We start from the raw sequence: 19,105 nt of genomic DNA, 5'->3' as shown, positions 1-19,105 counted from the left end.
TACTTTATTGATCCCCAAAGGGAAATTCAAGGATGAAAAGCTCAGTTATTAGGACATGTCTTTCATGTCACATGGGCCACTGCTTGCCCACTGACTATGTTCACAATAATACCTTAACTAAAAACTAGCTTGAAACAAAAATCTATTGAGAGCCTACCAGGGGGAAAAAATCAGTTGCTTTAATCATCCACGATATGTCACTTATAAGTCTTTAAACATAAATATGCAATTTAAAACTATAAACATATTTAGAGGGGGTTGTACATTGAAGACACAAAAGTGGCACGGTTTATTGATTAAAATATGCTATGGTACATTGCATTGCAATTTGAAGCGCATTGCAAATCTTTGCAAATGACATTACAGTCGTATCATGGCTCCGGTATTGTGTTAATATTGTGTTGTTTGGCCCTAAGTAATTCCCAATCCCCTTGACGCGAGCCCAGCATAATAGCTCGACACTGACCTTGTGAAACAGGCAGAAGTTTGTGAGCATTATGAAAAACATGTCTGAATAATGCCTCCAGCACTGGCTGTCTGTTCCCTTGACTCAAATGGCCTTCTCCTGCTCTGTGACTCACAATGCCTTTTGAACGTGTGTGTGTGTGTGTGTGTGTGTGCGCGTGCGTGTGTGTGTGTGTGTTTCTGGCAGCACCTTCGGCCCGGCCGCTCTGACACACTACAAGCAATTCACTGTGCTCAGCTTGCCTGCTGCTCTGTCTCTTAATTGGGGAGACACTGTTAAACTGTCATTCACCTAATATCAGTGCCACACCACACAACTAATAAAAAGAGAGATTTACTACCTGGTGAGGATATCGGGCGTTGTGATAAGTAACTGTGCCAAAAGCAGGCTTCCTAGACTATAGAGATTCACAAGTCAAGCATATACTAGATATGCCACAAATATACTGCTAAATTGATAAGTAACATACCACACAAATGCTAAATAACCATTATGGTCCTAATCATTTAGTGTGCAAGGGTGGGCTATGATTTAACACAAATCAAACCTAAATGACCTGTAAAATATATTCAATCAATGTCTGCAGCTGCACATGCTAAACAAAGCCCAAACAAATCTCAGACTGCCAACTTTGGGGTTGAGTGGTTCAAATGTGCAAATTCAGATGCTGCCACTATATTTGGCAGCGAAAAAAGGGTCCTCTGTTGAAATCTGAAAGGTCATTCCTTCATTTCTCCTTCCTGTTCCTCTATCCTTTCAGCTTCTCTATCCGCCCATCTCTCTCTCTCTCTCCCTCAGCTTGGTGCCTCTGTCGCTCTCTGTAGCAGATCCTGTCACCGCGTCAAAATCAATGAGCCAAAAGAGCACAGAAGATTCAGCTTGGCCTCTCAATGAAGTCAACCTGATAGCCAATCACCTGCTACGCCATGGAGACGCGCTGATAGGCTACCCAGACAGACACACATACACACACACATACACTCTGACACACACACATTAGCACACGTACACACAGCAAACACTCAGACACTCATCTGCCTCTATTCTTTCCACCTGTATCTCTCTCTATCCCTTCTATTCTGTCTATTCATATCCTCTCTTTCCTCTTCTTCCTCCTCCTCTCTCTCTTTCTCTCCCTCCTAGGTGTGGCCATGTGAAAGGAGAGGAAACAGAATGTTCAGCTCCCCGGCATCCTGGCCAGGCAGGAGTGGCGTGCCAAGACTCCGCAGAGAGGAGCCCAGAGACTCTAACCCAGGCTGTCGAGTCGCAATGCAACCCGGCGCGGGGCCTCTGGCCAAGGCAACACACCACACCAAAAACGCCTGCCGAGGACTGCTGACATTCAGAAAAATATAGGTGTGCATAGCGACACTAGTTGTGCATATCTCTCAGGACACCTGTGAAAAATATGCTCATAACACAACCTTCCCACAAAAACAAGATAATAATAATAAATAATAAATTTGTTGATGTCGAATCCATGCAGGGACCAATGAGTCAACCGCTTAAGTATCATCAGGCAGCAAGCACATACAATCACTATTATATTTTACTGCTGTATTTGAAATATGAGTCTGTGTATAAGGCTGAAATGAATGACTGATGTCCTTTAGGGCCCTTGGCTATACTCTGGTGTCCTCCCAGAAGGCCAGAAACAGGGCAGAGAAGGCACCGCATCTTCTCAACAAACCAGTAGAGGCTCCACAGAGCTGAAGAGGAGAAACACCTGCGCGAAATTAAGCAGCAGTGGCTGGAAGGCAGGCCGTCAGAGTTGAGGGGGAAATTACAGGGTGTCATCCCTGCTACGACAGCCAGGACTGCAGGGAGGCTTCCCTGAGAGGTAAGCAGGACGTAATCACAATCACAGTTACGGTTCCTGGAAGGTTAGCACTGTAGTGGAGTAGCAGATGAAGCTAACAAAATAAATGCAAAATCCTGAGATGTGCACATTAGAACATTCAGCTCAGATTTCCTAAATACTTGTATTAAATGGGACCAACCGCACTAGCAGAGCCAACTGTTTCCGGAATTCCACCAAATGTCTGTTAGTAATCAGTAGCCTTTTGTCTGGCTCCAGCAGTAGGAATGCAGAGGTTTGGCCTAGTCCGCACGGCGCCTGCTATCAGCAGCTTCACTTTCGTTTGAACACTTCTGTCTGCCTGCGCTCCCAAGAAGTTTCAAAATGGGCTCCTTTTTAAGGAAACCCAGAGTCATGTAAGAGGAAACATACAGGTAAGAGCTTTATTAAATAAATAATTTAAAACATCACTCCGGGAAGACAGGGTAAAAAATAGCTGACCCAGTTTTACATACGGTCTGCCATGCATGCAAACAGTGCTGTCCCTGCCCTTCAAGTCACATTGCCTGAGCCATGCTACTGCCTGAATCCTCTGGCACAAACAACAGTGGTTCATAAAGTGCAACACACACACACACACACACACACACACACACACACACACACACACACACACACACACATACACACACACACACACACACACACATAAAAAATGGCTGCGCCCTTCAAGTAAATAAACAAGCAGGCCCGACTCTAATAATGGTTTTGCTCGAAGTGGGAGTACCCTTAAGTGACACCTAGCCATTTTTTTGAACAATTTGTCATTCATGCTGTTGTGATAATGCTCAGTGACATAAGGGGCGTTTGAGAACTTATCATTTCTATCTATTTGACTGCAAATGTCTGGATGCTCTCCAGCTCCATAATGAAACACTGCCATGGGTGTTGTCACTTTACTGGCTCGATGGCTTCTCCAGAGCCTCAGCCCATTAATTTTTAGAATGTTATTCATGAGGCTCTGTCAAAAGCATAACAATGGTACCAGTGTGAGAAAGAGAGAGAGAAAGAGAGAGAGAGAGAGAGAGAGAGAGAGAGAGAGAGAGAGAGACAGGGGAGGGAGAAAGAAAGAACCCGAGTGAAAAAGATGGGGAGAGATGAAGGGTCAAAGAAAGAGACTGAGAAAAAGAGAGGGGAGAAGAATAGAGTGAAGAAAAAGAGGGGAGAAAGAAAGTAAGATGCAAAGAGAGAGGAAAGGAAGAGAGAAGGAGAATGGACAAAGAAACGGACCAAGAGCAATATGACCTCTGATTCCGGCTTTTGTGAGGAGATAAAAATAGTATTTCCATGTTTTACTCTTTCTCATCTCATGCCAAATTTGAACCTCTGAGATTCTAATAAATCAGACCGGCCTCCAGGGCAACTTTAAGGCCCTGTCTATCTTTTTGTGTGTGTGTGTGTGTGTGTGTGTGTGTGTGTGTGTGTGTGTGTGTGTGTGTGTGTTTCTGAAGTCTCTTGGCATGTGTGTGTGTGTGTGAATGAGTGTGTGTGTGTGTGAGTGAGTGTGTGTGCGAATGTGTGTGTGTGTGTGTGTGTGTGTGTGTGTGTGTGTGTGTGTGTGTGTGTGTGTGTGTGCTCTGAGACTTAGAGATCAGACCTACCCTGGCCTTAACCTCCACATTCCTCCAAACGCACTAAAAGCCAAGCCGACTGAGTATCAGCACAACGCACATCTAAGCACTTCCTCCTTCTCTCATCTCTTTCTGAGAGGAAGCCGACAACGTCTTTTCTTTTTTTTACCGAAATACAGGGAATAAGACCCCAATATCATCCCTCCTCACACAGTAACCTGCTCTCTTCTTCTCTCTCTCTATCTCTCTACCACTCCTCTATCACATGCTTATCTTCATTCCCAACAAATCAGATTCCCTCTAATCAGAGATAACACCCTACTACAGCATGTGACCAATGGCTACACAGGGTAAGGGGACACTATTAGGAGTAAACCCAGATTAGGGCTTTGAGAGAATGAGATTCTCAAATGCAGCAGGTATCAACCATCAGAGGACTTCCCCTCTGGAGACCCAGGGATGCTGGTAGAATATTTGGAACAGGAAGTATGTTGGAACAGGAGTTCTGGCTCAGAGACCCTACTGAGAACCATAATGAGGTTCTCAGTAGGGTCTCTGAACCATAACTTTGAGAACCATCTTATGGTTGAGTCTTTCTTGCCAAAATATTATGTCTGCTACTAAGCTCATATACATATCTTGCTGTCCTATCTGTTGCTATCCTATATGTTATCTGTCCATTTTTGTTTTTATTTTAATTATATACCTTTCATTTATTTTACATAAGTCATTTATACAGTATAAAACAACATACATAACATACATCATACATAACTACTAAATATGAAGTTGGTCTGTTTTTTATGCTCAAGTGTCAGATTCAAGAAGCTGCTGCATTTACAGTAAGCTTACTGTAAACCAAGAGCATTCCCTTTCTGTTGTCCAAAGTTTATGTACTAATCCTATATCTGGCATCGTCACATTTCTATTGTTTCCTTCTCGAGGCTATCTGCAATAACCAAATGCATAAAATCATGAGGGAGAATCGTGATCTCAATTCCAAGCAAGAAAATAGAGATTCTAACTGTATCCCAAATTGTGCAGCCAGCCCTATGTGTGTCTGAGCTAGTCCGGGGAAGTGGATCAGCCATGTCATCCTCTAACCGGGAGTCCCGGGAGTGTTTCCAGGACAGAGACGAGGACACGGGGACTCCCCATGGGTCCCAGGAACACAGCATTCATCATCCAAAATATATCGGCCCCTCCGCTGCCAGCCAACAGGGACCAGGGGCCCAGCCCTACAACTGCAACAACCAGAGACGGCAGCCAGGTCCAACCAGACCGCACACTTCGGGGAGGGGTGTGTGTGTGTTTGTGTATGTGTGTGTGTGTGTGTGTGTGTAAGAGAGAGAGAGAGAATGAGAGAGAGAGAGAGAGAGAGGAGGGGGATACTTTAGGTGATTTCCTCTGAAAATAATGGATATTTGCCAATATTCAGAAGGATTGTGGAAATAATTGTGCTCATGTGCATGTGTTTGTGTGTGTGTGTGTGTGTGTGTGTGTGTGTGTGATGCAGACAGAGAGAGAAAGAAGAAGAGAGAGATGGAGAAGAGACAGAGAAAGAGAGAGAGTGTATGTGATTTCCTATGAATGTATGGATACTTGCCAGTTTTCAGGGGAGACTGAAGGCTGTGTGTGTGTGTGTGTGTGTCTGTTTGAGAGAGTTGTACTGTGGGTGATTTCCTCAGCACATTTGGATACTTGCCAATTGTGAAGGGGATTGAAGGCTAATGTGAGTGTGAGTGTGTGTGTGAGTGTGTGTGTGTGTGTGTGTGTGTGTGTGTGTGCGTGCGTGTCTGTGTGTGGGTGTGATGTAGGTGAATTGCTCAGGGCACGCGTGTGTGTGTATGCGGTAAACGGGGATGTCCTTGTCACTTGGGGTTATCCTCATAAATGCACATATTTTAAAACTTAAGCAGCACATTTGCATACCAGTCGTGCAAAGAGCAGTCGAGGCTGGAAAACACGTCGTTCTCTGTAACAAGTTATGATACTTATTGTAATAACACTACAGACATCTAATACCCACTTAACATGACAACATCCGCAGCCAGAGAGGGCTAGGCAGGGACATAAGGAGAGCTAAATATCCCCAGCCTTCCTGCTGAACGAGCTGCTAGCATTACAGGAAGTGTACACACACACACACACACACACACACACACACACACACACACACACACACACCAATATCACACAAGCTTGTCAATAGAGAGCAAATGCCATTTCACTAGTACAGGGGACTATTACAGCTGTGTAGATGTTGAGATAGATAGAGATATAGATAGATAGATAGATACTGTAGATAGATAGATAGATAGATAGATAGACCCACTCTAGTTCATCCAAAACAAACCAGAAAAGGCCCTTAAAGTGCTTAAAAACCGGCACTCATTTATTAAAACTATAAGCCCCTATCCCTTCTATATAGAGATATTCTTACCAGATCCTCCCCTCTGTTTGAATATGTCTGTGTTAGCTAACCTAACTCCCATGGTTGAACCAGACATTGGGAAGGAATGCCTCCCAGCAGCTGTGGAGGGAGTGTGTTCGGCTAACTGAGGGTGACATGCACATTTAATATGTGACTTTGACACCGTCATCACACAGGTCACGGAGGAGAGAGCCGGCCACTTAATGAGATTAAAATCTCAGCAGACCTATTCACAGGATCAGCTGCACTAAGCCTACTTCATGGGCAAATATTACCCCCTCATTCATCACTGGGTGGGTGCGATATGAGGGTGAGGTGAGTGTGATGCCAAGGCAAGGCCGGTGAATACAATGAGGCAATGGCAATGGCAGTGAGGTGCAGTCCTATCTCCAAAAACCTACCCAAGACCACACAGCATACAGCAGAGAGAAGGGGCAGACACATTCATTTCATTGCTTGATGATTACTTCAGACAATGGCATGAATGAAAATTAAATTCAAGACAATCTGATTTTCAAACCATCTGAGTTAATAGTTCCATGCAAATGCAAATGGATATTTGAGTTCCCTTGACTGGGCAATTTCACAGCCTTAAGGCAACACAATGTCTTCACTACATTATATCACATAGGAACAAAGTCTATTTGAAGACAGTGGGGGGGTGGGGGGTGGCGCTCTTTCTACCTGGCCATTGCAGGGGATAAAAACATGCATTTGAAGAAAATGCTACATTGTGCTCAAGAGCGAACTGATCTTTACCTGTGGCTACAATCCCGCACTGAAAAATGAACCACCCCAACACAGCCCTGAGAATAACTGCACCTGTGACAAGTAAGGCTGCAGCTAACATCAATCAACTGTGCTTCTTATTTTGCTCTCTACTGAAGCTGCACAGGAAAGGAGACCTGCTTTTTCCTCCCTTACATTCTGGGACTGTCTCCTATATTTTCTTGAGACTAAATTTCCTTCACCGAGTGTTGAGGTTTGTCTCCCTCCTACTGTGCCAGTCAGTGAATGACTCAGTTCAAGTTGCAGGTTGGCATATCGAGTGGATGTCTGTCACATTTCAACGCGGATGTGGGCAGAGGAGGCAGCTGCACTCGGAGACGACGAGCAGCAAGCAGAGAAGAAGATGCGGATCTATTCTCGGAGCGCTGTGGAGGACTCAGGGCTCGAGCAGAGCAGAGAGGGGCTCTCAGGCTCCGGAGGAGGAGGACCAGACACGATGCTGCTCCATATGGGCCTTCGTCAGGTTGGACGATTCCCAGCTGTTTGGTATGCAGGGAGAGGGGGAAACAGTTGGCTTTTCTTTTCTTTCTTATATTTTCATCCCACCCCCCTCCCCCAACACACACACACACACACACACACACACACACACACACACACACACACACACACACACGCCTTTGTGGAGGAATCTATCGCCATGCCATAGGAGAGCAAGGGGAGGCCATCCGTGTGAGCCATTAACTGTAAATGGACTCACTTTCACAAAAGGACATTAAAGCCAACATTCTGTGCTGTGTGTGTGTGTGTGAGTATGTTTGTGTGTGTGTGTGTGTGTGTGTGTGTGTGTGTGTGTGTGTGTGTCACATGCTAAAAATAGAAACGCACGGCACGGCAGAGCAGCCCACTGCTATTTACAGTTCTGCCACTATCAGGCAGAGTGAACGCCCTGTGGCCTCGGCCTGTTGGGGAGCACACTCTGAATAATCATTTTCCACGGCCCGCTTTCGCTGGGGTCCTAACACAATATGGCTGCTACCTTAAGGCCAACACACACGACAAGTGACGCAACAATTGCACACGGCTAACGACAGGCGGCTGACAGAACGGGATAGAATCTATGGCATAGAATGAAAGGGGCTACACATTTGGAAAGTTGATCAACAGGGTGATAGTCACTGTCATTCAGACCGCCTCGAAAATAGAAAAGGTGGAAGTTTGAGTAATTGCGATAATCTCCCTGTTTTTCCACCTCCACACAGACACATCATAAGAGAAGAATCTGTTGGGTCAAGTGTCACTCATCTGCCTTAAACTGTTCACATGAACTGGCCGATGAATTGACTGCATTTTTGTAGTTTGTGGCTTTTGTGATAGTTAGCAAATGTTGTCTATAACATCCTATATCACATGGCCTAAGATCTCCTTTCCAATCTAACCAGGATCAAACTGTAGACTATCTGAGCTAAAGACTGCTAAATCATCACTCCCTTCGCTAACCCTGTCCCTCACCCAGAGGGGTGCAAGGCGAAAATAATTCCACAGATTCCAACACACGTCTCTCACAATATGGCCAATGTCTCTACTGCACCCTCCCTGTCTCTCAAGCCACTTAGAGAGTTGTAAAATACTACTTAACACCACCTGATTCGAGGCACAAGATTGACAGAACTTCACAGATTGTTCAGATGCCAGGTCCGCTGTGCCGTCCATGTGGGCCGGTGGCTACTAGCTGGCCATGGCTTTGGACAAAGCCTGCAGGACTCAGAGGACAGCTTGGAATGTGTACTGTTGGGCTTTGCCAAACAATAGAGGGTTTAGCAGACTCGGCAGTGGACTCCATGGCTGCACCCCTCAAAGCATGTGGCCTGACTCTCATGGGTCGCCCCATTTCTCACATACTAGTCAAGGAGCCCACAAAGAACAAGCTAACAGCAGAGCCTTACTAGTGTGCTCCATATTAAAGTAGAAATCCGGCGAGTTTTCACATAGATCTCCATTTCTCAAGGTCATCCGGTACTGTCGGTACGGAAAAAACTAAAACAATCTGTTTTACCTAGCTCGAGTTGCTACAGCCAGTCATTTAACCATATACCGACTTACGAAGATGATTAATTAACACGAAAACGTTGCCTGGTGTCCCTTTAACTGCTGGCTGTAGCAACTTGAGCTAGGTAAAACCGAGTTTTCGGGTGTTTTGGACTGACAGTACTATGTTCTATGTGAAAACTTGCCGGATTTCTCCTTTAACTGTGAAGCACTGATGATGAAAGATATGCCTTGTCCACTCCATATTAAGGGCCCTTCTTACAATGCACTACAATTAAGTAACAAATAATACTATTGTCATCTGGATAAACATTCTTTGATGCTAAACTTAACCTTAACCTTGCATACAGTACACATAAGTAGCTATTCAATACATAGTAGCAGAGGACATCATTGCTATTCCTTTCCATCTTGCAGAGTCTATCAGTGTGTGTGTCATCTTGCAGAGTCTATCAGTGTGTGTGTCATCTATCAGTGTGTGTGTCTGTGCGTGTGTGTGTGTGTGTGTGTGTGTGTGTGTGTAACAGAGAGAGAGAGTGGGGAAATGAGAGTCAATTAAGTGATGAGTGAGTGATTGAGTGAGTTAATGAATGAGTGAAAAAATACTAACTCACTCATTAAGAAAATAAGAAAATACTCATTCACTCATTGCAGTCCATCAAATTTAACAAACCACATCTCCCTAGGGGCTAGCTGTCCATCCAGTGTTGGCAATCAGAGGCTCTCATGTTCTTACTAAAGAAAGTGTCTCGCACTGAGGCATTAACAACCCCTCTTCATCAACACCATGTTTCAGGCCCTCGGAAGGGAGGAGTATATGTTGTCTCTACCTATAGTGCCACTACAGTGTGTATGATTACTAGCTCATATCTGACTTTTTCTTTTGGATAAGAAAAAATTATGGCTGCAATGGGTAATGCAATCTACTTCTTAATGCTGGCACATGCAAAGACTGGTATGCTAGCAAGAATGCCACCCACGAATGCTTTTCCTACTGCTAGCACCTGTCTCTTAAGGGAACAGGAATTAATGTTTACTCCAAACCTCTGTTAAACATTGACCTCTACACGACCACATAACAAACACAGTAGCTAATGATTTATAATAAAAGCTGTGTATGCCATGCATGTCTAGGCTACACCTGTAGAAATTAAGACTTTTGACAACTTGTCCAGATATGGAATTAACAGGTACCACTTGGTCACTTACAGCTTATTGTGTTCAAGTCTAACTCCTGTTTATAGTGTCCCCAAAAGGGCATTTGAAGTGCAGGAAACAGTGTAATTTCCTCTTGTCATGATAGCTGAGATAGTGCCCTGATGGGCCAATATACAGGCATAAGGAGAAAGATAAGAGAAGAAATCGGATGTGGCCTGAGACTGGTTGCTTCCTTCTCATATTTATCGTTGCACCATTAACTCAGTTTCTGGGTGCAGATGAATAAAGATGACTGTGGCAAGGCAATCAACCGCTGTCCTACAATATATCCATCATGCACAGCGTGACTAAGTGCCCGTGATTGGCATGTCTTAGATTAACCATTACACAGTTATGGAATGCATTTGGATTTAACATTATTGATATAAGTTCCCTGGGGTGTGGGCAAACACTACTGAACTCTACTGCAAGACAGCAAGACATAAGAAGTTTTGGCAAATATGATTTGTACCTAAAGACCATACAGTATGAAGACCTTCACAGTAAAGACTACAGTCAGCACTGATGAAAGCTTGCGAGTATCGAGTATGCTAGTGTCTTTTTGGTAATTAGGTTGTCAATATCATGTACTACATATTGCACAGCATTGGTGGCTAGAGTGTTGAACTGCCATTCAGAAGACCGTATACCGACTAAATGAATTTGAAGATGATGCAAAATCTATAAAAGCACCTCAAAAAGTGGCAAATCAATGACTTGTCACCTGTGATTTTTTAGGAGATGTGTACTGGTATGTACTTGTTTCTTATGGTGAAGATTAGGTAGATAGGATGTTATTGTTTCTCAAAGGCAATACTCTTTCTAAACCAATCCAAACAGTGACATTTGGGGAGCAAACAAAACATGTGTATCATTCCACCTGTGCATATCACATAACACTGGCTTTTGTTGTCATATCTTGAGATTGACCTGATACGTACGTAATTGTTTTTCAACTAGTTGCTGCAGTCGCCGATTATGCACTTGCTTTTCGCATAACAACACTCCCATGCTAATAGCAATATGTCTTGACTATCACAGAGTAAAATCAAGAGGCAGACGGGCGCATGGCGCAACCCCCTAGAGGTCGGGCGCACGGACATACAAAGGCCGGGTAGGTCATTAGTTAATACGCGCAAAGGAAGTCCCGCAGAACATGAACGTGCGTGCGTGCATCTCCCCCTTCCACCACATTCTTCAGGGCAGTCCGCCTCCATTGTAAGCCATGCCTACGCCAGGACACGACCCCTTGATTCCAAGGTAACATAGACAAAATGCAAAATTGGTCATCAAAACACCTATGTTTGTAAGGAGATTCAATAAAGCTACACAACGAAATTAAGTAGTGCCACTGATATTCGTTCGTTATGATGTAATATGTAAGCGGTCTATAGTCAATCACTGAAAGGGGCTTCTTTAAATATTTAAGTAGTGTAAGTAAGTTGCACACCGTGAAACCCTCACAGTTCATTTAACGCGCTTGTCAACTCCGCTCCGCTTGACATAAAGTCTACCATTAAAAATCGACAGGGCGAAAAAATAAATTACGGGACAAATATATAATGAAACAATAATGGTTTCTATGTCCTCCACAAGCCGACCCCTCACGAGCCACATCTTCTCAAACCATCATGATTCCTAAAGACGATTAACAAGCCACAGCGACATCCGTGGTCTAGTCGAGTGTCCTGGCCACGGTGGCATCTTTATTCTTACCGTTTTGAGCCGAGGCGTACTGCAGCATTAAGTTTCCAAAAAGGACCACCGCCAGCAACACTGCATTGAGGTGCATGCTTGAGTCTCGTTCTGGGTAACCGATGGTCAAAAGAGATGCTGGTTGAAATCTATTGACAGCAGAAATAGAGGGTGACAGTTGCAGGTAGCCCCCAAGCAGGCAATAAAAAATCGGAATGCGTAGTGGTAGGTTTTGGTCTCCTCTGGTCAATCACGACAGCGTTCTTAAAAAATGCAATGATGATTCTTTGGTGTCAAAGGCAGCTTTGGAATGTTTATTGCAAGCCCAGTGGCCGAGAGATGCCGATGAAGGGCCACAGGCGGAGTATTCTCCTTCATCGGATTTCAGAGTAGCGATCCTTCGATGCCAGTGCGTGCATCCACAACATTGGCTCAGGCTGATCAATGCTGCGTGTTGTACTGCGCAGCAGCGAAACACATCCACACACGACCAACACTCGGGTTGTTTGTAGTCTACCGCTGCATGGAAATCTCAGAAACCCATGAACAGACTGAAATTACGCATACATAAACTGATTGGTCAAAATGTCGAGCTGTTTCTATTTTCTCCTGGCATAAACGTTTGATCATGAGTCACTATTTCTTAAACCATTTGGCAGGTGCAATGTGTGCGGCCAGGCACCCTATGACTGTGATTAAATCCACTCACACGCGTTTCATGTGAGTCCAGTACAACCTACATGGTTATTTGCCTATTAGCATGCGCTGTAATTCAAACAAGCACTGCAATCCTTACACAAAATGACAACTGTAAAGTGTGTCAATTAAGTATCACATGTGTTCTCTACACAGGATCCTAACATATTCGACGTTTATTGGCGTGTAACAGAAGAACAAAAAGACAAATTTAGTGGCAATGACTATGATAGTTACTATGATAGCAAAGATAAATTATACAGATGAATTAATCCCACCCTGTTTATCCAATTTAATTATTAAAGGGAAAATGAGCATTTATTCTGCATGAGCTGCACTATTATGGATGAAACGGCCCTTGACACCTGCGGTCCCAACATGGCCTCCGATAATCCGATGGATCTCCTCTGTCGTAAGAGATTCTGCCGCCATCGCATGGTGATTCTCTGAAGGTCTGTTGTTTCCCATTTCTGCAAGGCAGCTATATTAAAGTAAAGTATACAGCCTATAACAACATTCTGAAGAACTAACTTCTGAATGCAGTCGTTTAGTGTTGTCCTGCATATAACATAACGCTGGATTAGAACACTGGTTGTTTCATATATCATGGTAATGCCTACACAGATTACGGATACACACTGATATTGGTAATTGTAAAATAATTATTGGGGCTTGTAAAATAAATTGTATTTTATTTTCATCCACCATTGTTGTTGACATCCTTTTAGGCAACTCTAACCGTGGTCTGTGTTTCCAATATGTCTATTCCATGTGTTCCATTTTGGATACACAGATGACGACATGAAAAGGCTACTTTTGGGAAGTTCTGAAAAGACATGAAACATGTTTCTGCAATCATCTTCATTCCCCATGAATAAGGAATCATTACAGATGAACTAGTCCTTGATCAGGGAGTAGTGGTAAAAAAGAGGTGGGTATGAATGTTGTGATCACAGTAAGGTGGACTGGGCTATGCGTTATCGGATTTTTTGAAAAGGCATTGAGAACATGTTTGATGATGGTGGAGGTTATTGTCAAATGTTTATAACAATGCTAGTAGTGGTAGGCTATTAATAGAGTGTTGATGAGTGTACATATTGTGAATGTGGATAATGTGATTTTTGAATGTTAAATGTTGCAATTGGTGAACTAAAACTATTTTGAGAGGTGCGATTACTTGCGTTTAGCCTCCACCAGCCTCCTTGATGCAATTATGGAACATCTTGAATTGTGGACACGCAGCTATATAGACAGGTATAGACCGCTTACAGAGTGTTATATAACACCTAGACTTTAATCATGCAACATCAAACCTTCAGAGTAATGTACGTGTTTTTGTTTTGAATGTCAAGGTTGCCACACTATATATGCTTACTTTGTTAGTTTTCTTCAGCTTCAGGTGTTAAAACACATAGCTTTGTCTCACTGTATAGTCGCTTTAGTATTAATTTCATAGCTTAAAAAATATTTTCAACTAAAACAAAAACTCCTAAAATAGCTCAGGTAAATAATGTACACATCCACAAGAGACAACAACATAAGATGACCCATTATTATCACCCAATGACAGAACAAACTAACTTTCCCTCCACTTTCCTGCCCTCTCTAAAACACGTCCATGAAAAATACATTTAAATCAAGGCCCCACCTGCCACCTTCTGGGAGCCAATTATTTGGACAAATCCTGTGGCCGATGGCACACCCTCGTTTGTTTAAAACCAATAGGAATGGAAGTGTGGCAGTTTGCCTGCGGGGAAAAAACTTTCCCCGGGATCAGAGTTAGTCACGCATCACCAAACTTTTGCCAATGTGTTCACAACGGTGCTCCCTCTTTTGGAATTTTGACCATTACAACTATTATTATTCTGAGGTGTGTTTAGTATGGGAAGTAGACAACAATGGCTTACAAGACTGAAGAATGAACTTAGCAACAGTCCTCTTGTTTCAAATGTGGCCTTCGGCTTCATACTTATGGGACTAGAAAAGTTGGTGGAGCTGGAGTTTGAGTGTCCTTGCAATCCCAAATGGAATGGAGTGTTTTCTTCAGCTTTCTTCATCATCCCCGCCGTAATGGCCTTTACGTTGATGCTGATTATTCAAGGATGCAGATGTGATACTTGGTGTCGCAAGACAATATCTCTCTCCAGCTTCGTCCCGGCGATCGTGTGGCTGATTCTGCTCTTCCTCGACGGGCAGTACTTTGCGTGCGCAATGACGGACTGGAAGGGCAGGTTTGTCATCGTTGACAAAGCGGCTCCGCAAAAATGGTGTGAACCCACGAACGGGGACGACGTCACGCCGCAAGAACTGATGCTTCGCTCGCAGCAGTTATTTGTTGTTTCTCAGGTGAGGACGCGTGGTGAAGGTAACGGCTGGGGGCAAACTGGATGGCTCCATCGCCGTACATTTCCGCTGTGCGCGCGAGATCTTTTTTTTTCAGTCTGTCATCACATGTTTTCTATCCACTTTATCGGGTGAAATGATATTGAATACTAAACGTGTGCTGCATGGAATAATTGTAATACTTCTCTATTCTCTGTCTTCCGCACATTCAGGTTATAGGCATAGCTCTTCTCATTTTCATCTGTGTGGGACTAGTAGTGTATGTGATTAGAGAGAGCTGCCAACAGGAGCTGGACACACAGGATTCCAGCGGCGTAGCGGAGATGACGATGTGCAGCTTGAGTTCACGAAGGACGCGGACGTCATGAATGTGGACATTGAAGCCTCCATTGCACAACTCTCCGCTTTGGTCTGAACAGCGGGAGACTAGCCTACTACCGTAGGACTTTAAGAAACACCATCCCTGTAAATAAGTTCTTTTTTCCTCATGGAATACTTTATATACATTTTTATGACCTCATAATATCTGACAGATTTGTCTGCAGGACATCTTCATTTTTTATATATAAAAAAATCTGATAGCAACTTTTTATAATATATAGACTTTTTACAGGCCAAAGTATTTTCGTCGGGAGTTACTTGTGTGTTTGTTTTATACCTTTTAGTTGTTATAGCATTAAAATTCGCATTGCTGTCAGCTGCTGATGAGTTGTATATGAAAAGCACGCAAGCATTGTATACCAAAATCATACTGAACAAAATATAAATGCAACATTGAACATTATAAAAGATTTCGCTGAGCTACAGTTCATCTCTACTCAGCCAGTGCAGTAAACTATGTTGATTTATTAATGTTTTGTATGTGAACATTGAATAGTGGAATTTCTCTATAGTTGTCATTGGTTCACATCTTCTAGTTTGGTTGCCTACAAAAATAAGCTGGTATTTTATTATATAAAAGTATATGTGATTGTGTGTGTCTGGGGAGGTAAATATCTGACTAGGTTTCTTGTCATAAATTGACCAAATGATAACTGTGTTGGTTTGGTCTGTTGGCAAGACCCAATTCATTTCATTGATCAATGGAGCCTTGATCTAGCCTCTCCAAGAAACAGGTATTGGTTTCTTCAAAAGGAAGTTGTAAATGTTATTAACTAGATGGAAATTGCTTCAATGGCACAGAATCCAAGCTATTTAAAGGAATAGCTGCCAAACTGCTATTCAAATGAATAGTTCAAGTTCACTCATAAATGAAGATGTGTTATTTATTTTCATAGTCAAGAAAATTGGGCACACCCTTAAATGCAAAGTGTGCTATCGTAATCCAATTAACTTTTTGCTATACATTCGCCGTGTGTGTCCATTCCCTGTGTGCACTGATGTTCAAAGTTTTGGCTCCAGATAATATAATATTTAGGGCTGAGCACTACAAATTTCCAGCTAATCAACCTTTTGCAGAAATGTAGATCCTACTCTTAAGATATCACAATGGGAGTTTTTGTTTAAAACTAGTGAGCTATGTGCCTATAAGAGGAATCCAAAACTCATTATTGGCACTGCCTAAGCTTCCTAACATGCTAACTGGTGTATTTCGGCTATATAGTCGGCAAAATTGTGCTGTGAAATCTGGTGTTTTTCAGCCTGAAACACAGAACTGCATAGTGCAGATCCTAGATAGCTGGAGGTAATGACATGTCACATGACCATATACCATCAACTTCAATTTGAAGATGATACCTAGTTGCCTGATAAAACCAAACTTCAAAAAGTGGCAAATTATTGCATAATATTGCTTTAACAGAGCCTGACTGTATTGTAGACAACATAAATATGTCACTGAGCATTCATGTCTTCTTGAGTCTTTACTGTAAGTCATGTTGGTGTCACTTGGTGATACTCCTTTTGTGATTGACAAAAAAGATTTTTAATGAGGGTCAAAAATCACATGGAGATATCTCTTGCATTGAGATATAAAGCATACAACAATTTAAAAGCCCCATAGTTATTTGTTATGGAATAAATAAAGTTTTAATATTAACATTGAAAGTGATCAGTAACTCCTCAATTTGACTGTATCCAGAACATGAAAAGAAGTATGATGTTGCAGTAGAGTGAAAGTACATACTGTTAAACAGAGATGCAATATGTGACTCTATATTGTTTCTTTGTTTGGTATTCACAGCACATAATGCAATTAATCCCACTCCGTCACAACTGTGTTTATTGCAGTACTCTAAAACAGAGAGGTAAAAAACTACACAGCGATCCAGAATTCACTGCAGTCTCAGGGCATTCTGGACACTCAAGATATAATTACAAAAGCAAATGTGTTCAGTGAAGTCAACAGAGTCAGTAAACAGAGTCAACAGAGTCAGTAAAGAACACAGAGATTAAAAGTAAATAATTCAAGAATTAAGTACTTTTTTACAGACCAATGACAATTGTGTCCCAACAGCAAGTAATAGATGCTATCAAGGTATATACCCAGGTTTAAGGACAGGTCCTGCTGTATGATATGGACTACAGTGTGTGATGTAATACATCTAATAAACTATGGTGGTTAGGTAGGCTGTTGGTACATGTCAGTATGTCAAATCCATGTTCCACCTCTACCATACCCTCAAAAAGCCACTAGATGGCACTGTTATATATTTTTTCAGATCTAACAAAGAAGCCATATACCCTTGGATCATAGTGCTTCAAAACTGTTGGGCTAAGATCACAGTTTGAAGAGAAATTACACAACTATACCTGATTTAAGTTTGGGTGCCACACACTTTGATGTTCCAGTTTTCGGCAAACAATAGCTCCATACATATTTGGAACTTGCAAAAATGAAATTGTTTGCACATTAGCCTATATACTAGCAAAATGGTAGGCTATCTTATATTGGAAACAGAGGGCGGAGATATAGGCTACTAATAAAGCAGGAGCAACAGCAAGCAGCCTACAATAATAAGACCAATAATGAGACTCAGGTTTGAATCTGAGTTCTCATGAACTTAAGCTGTTGTCAATTTGGGGCAGCCGTGGCCTACTGGTTAGGGCTTCGGGCTTGAAACCAAAGGGTTGTCAGTTTGATCCCCGACCAGTAGGAAAAATGTGGACGGGGGAAGTGGTTGCTCTCCCATGCCCACATCCACGGTTGTAGTGCCCTTGAGCAAAGCACCTAACCCCTCACTGTTCCCCGAGCACTAATGTAGCAAGGCAGCTCACTGCTCCGGGTTAGTGTGTGCTTCACCTCACTGTGTGTGCTCTGTATCTTCACTAATTCACGGATGGGAAAAATGCAGAGACCAAATTCCTTGTTCCAAGTATACTTGGCCTATAAACCTGATTTACATTTTACAGTTTGGTAGGCCTATTTACTTAACGACTGTCACACTGAAATAGCATATTTGAATAATGAACTGAAACCTCTCTGAACTCCAAATATCAATTCACCAAATTAATTTAATGATACAATGACATCACTATCATCAAATTACTTTAATGATACAATGACAGGTGATGATGGATTAAAGTTGAACGTCATGCTGGTTTGGCAACCTAAATAAAAGACACCTTATGCATCAGTCGAGGCTTTTTCTTTTGGATCCAATGGCTGCTACCTACTGTTTTAACCTCCCTGCCAAGACGTGTTAATGATAGGCTATAGACCTCTGAAGTTCAAAAAAGGACCAAAATATACAGTACCCTCGAGAGTTATGCTCTGCTAAAGTTGACTAAAAACAGGTATAGAAAAATCCAACCTTGAAGGGAAACAAATTTATTTGGAGAAAAACAAAAATCTCATAAAGAAATAAATATTTTTTAACAAAAACACACCGCTCACAATTATTGGCACCTCTGTGTGCAATACCTTCTTAAAAGCCTCCCTTTGCCAGTAAAACAGCATGTAATATTTTCCTATGACACCCCATAAAGTTGGAGAATACAAAGCAAGGTCCACACTTGCATTCTCCTTCTTTGACTCACCCCACAGTTTAGATCAGGGGACTGAGATGCAGTGGTGTAGTATAGTTAGCTTTAGTGGGTATCCTGTCATGTAGTCTAGTTAGCTGTAG

General features: G+C 42.6%; 1 protein-coding gene across 2 annotated transcripts in view; it reads right to left on the bottom strand.

Annotated features, from left to right (window-relative positions):
• LOC143125727 (neuroplastin-like) overlaps positions 1-12,363 on the bottom strand; it is a 42,781-nt gene extending 30,418 nt beyond the window's left edge. For both annotated transcript variants that reach the window (XM_076287431.1, XM_076287432.1), the window contains exon 1: positions 12,021-12,363. In XM_076287431.1, coding sequence (XP_076143546.1) covers positions 12,021-12,096 — 76 coding nt within the window. In that variant the 5' untranslated portion in view covers positions 12,097-12,363. The remainder of the gene's footprint in view (positions 1-12,020) is intronic.
• Between the last annotated feature and the right edge of the window lie 6,742 nt (positions 12,364-19,105).

Source organism: Alosa pseudoharengus, unplaced genomic scaffold (assembly GCF_046254945.1).
Source record: "Alosa pseudoharengus isolate Yale_2024_CS ecotype anadromous, Long Island Sound unplaced genomic scaffold, YU_APseudo_1.1 YU_APseudo_1.1_scf_16, whole genome shotgun sequence".
Lineage (NCBI taxonomy): Eukaryota > Metazoa > Chordata > Actinopteri > Clupeiformes > Clupeidae > Alosa > Alosa pseudoharengus.
This window is presented reverse-complemented; position numbering and strand designations above follow the sequence as displayed.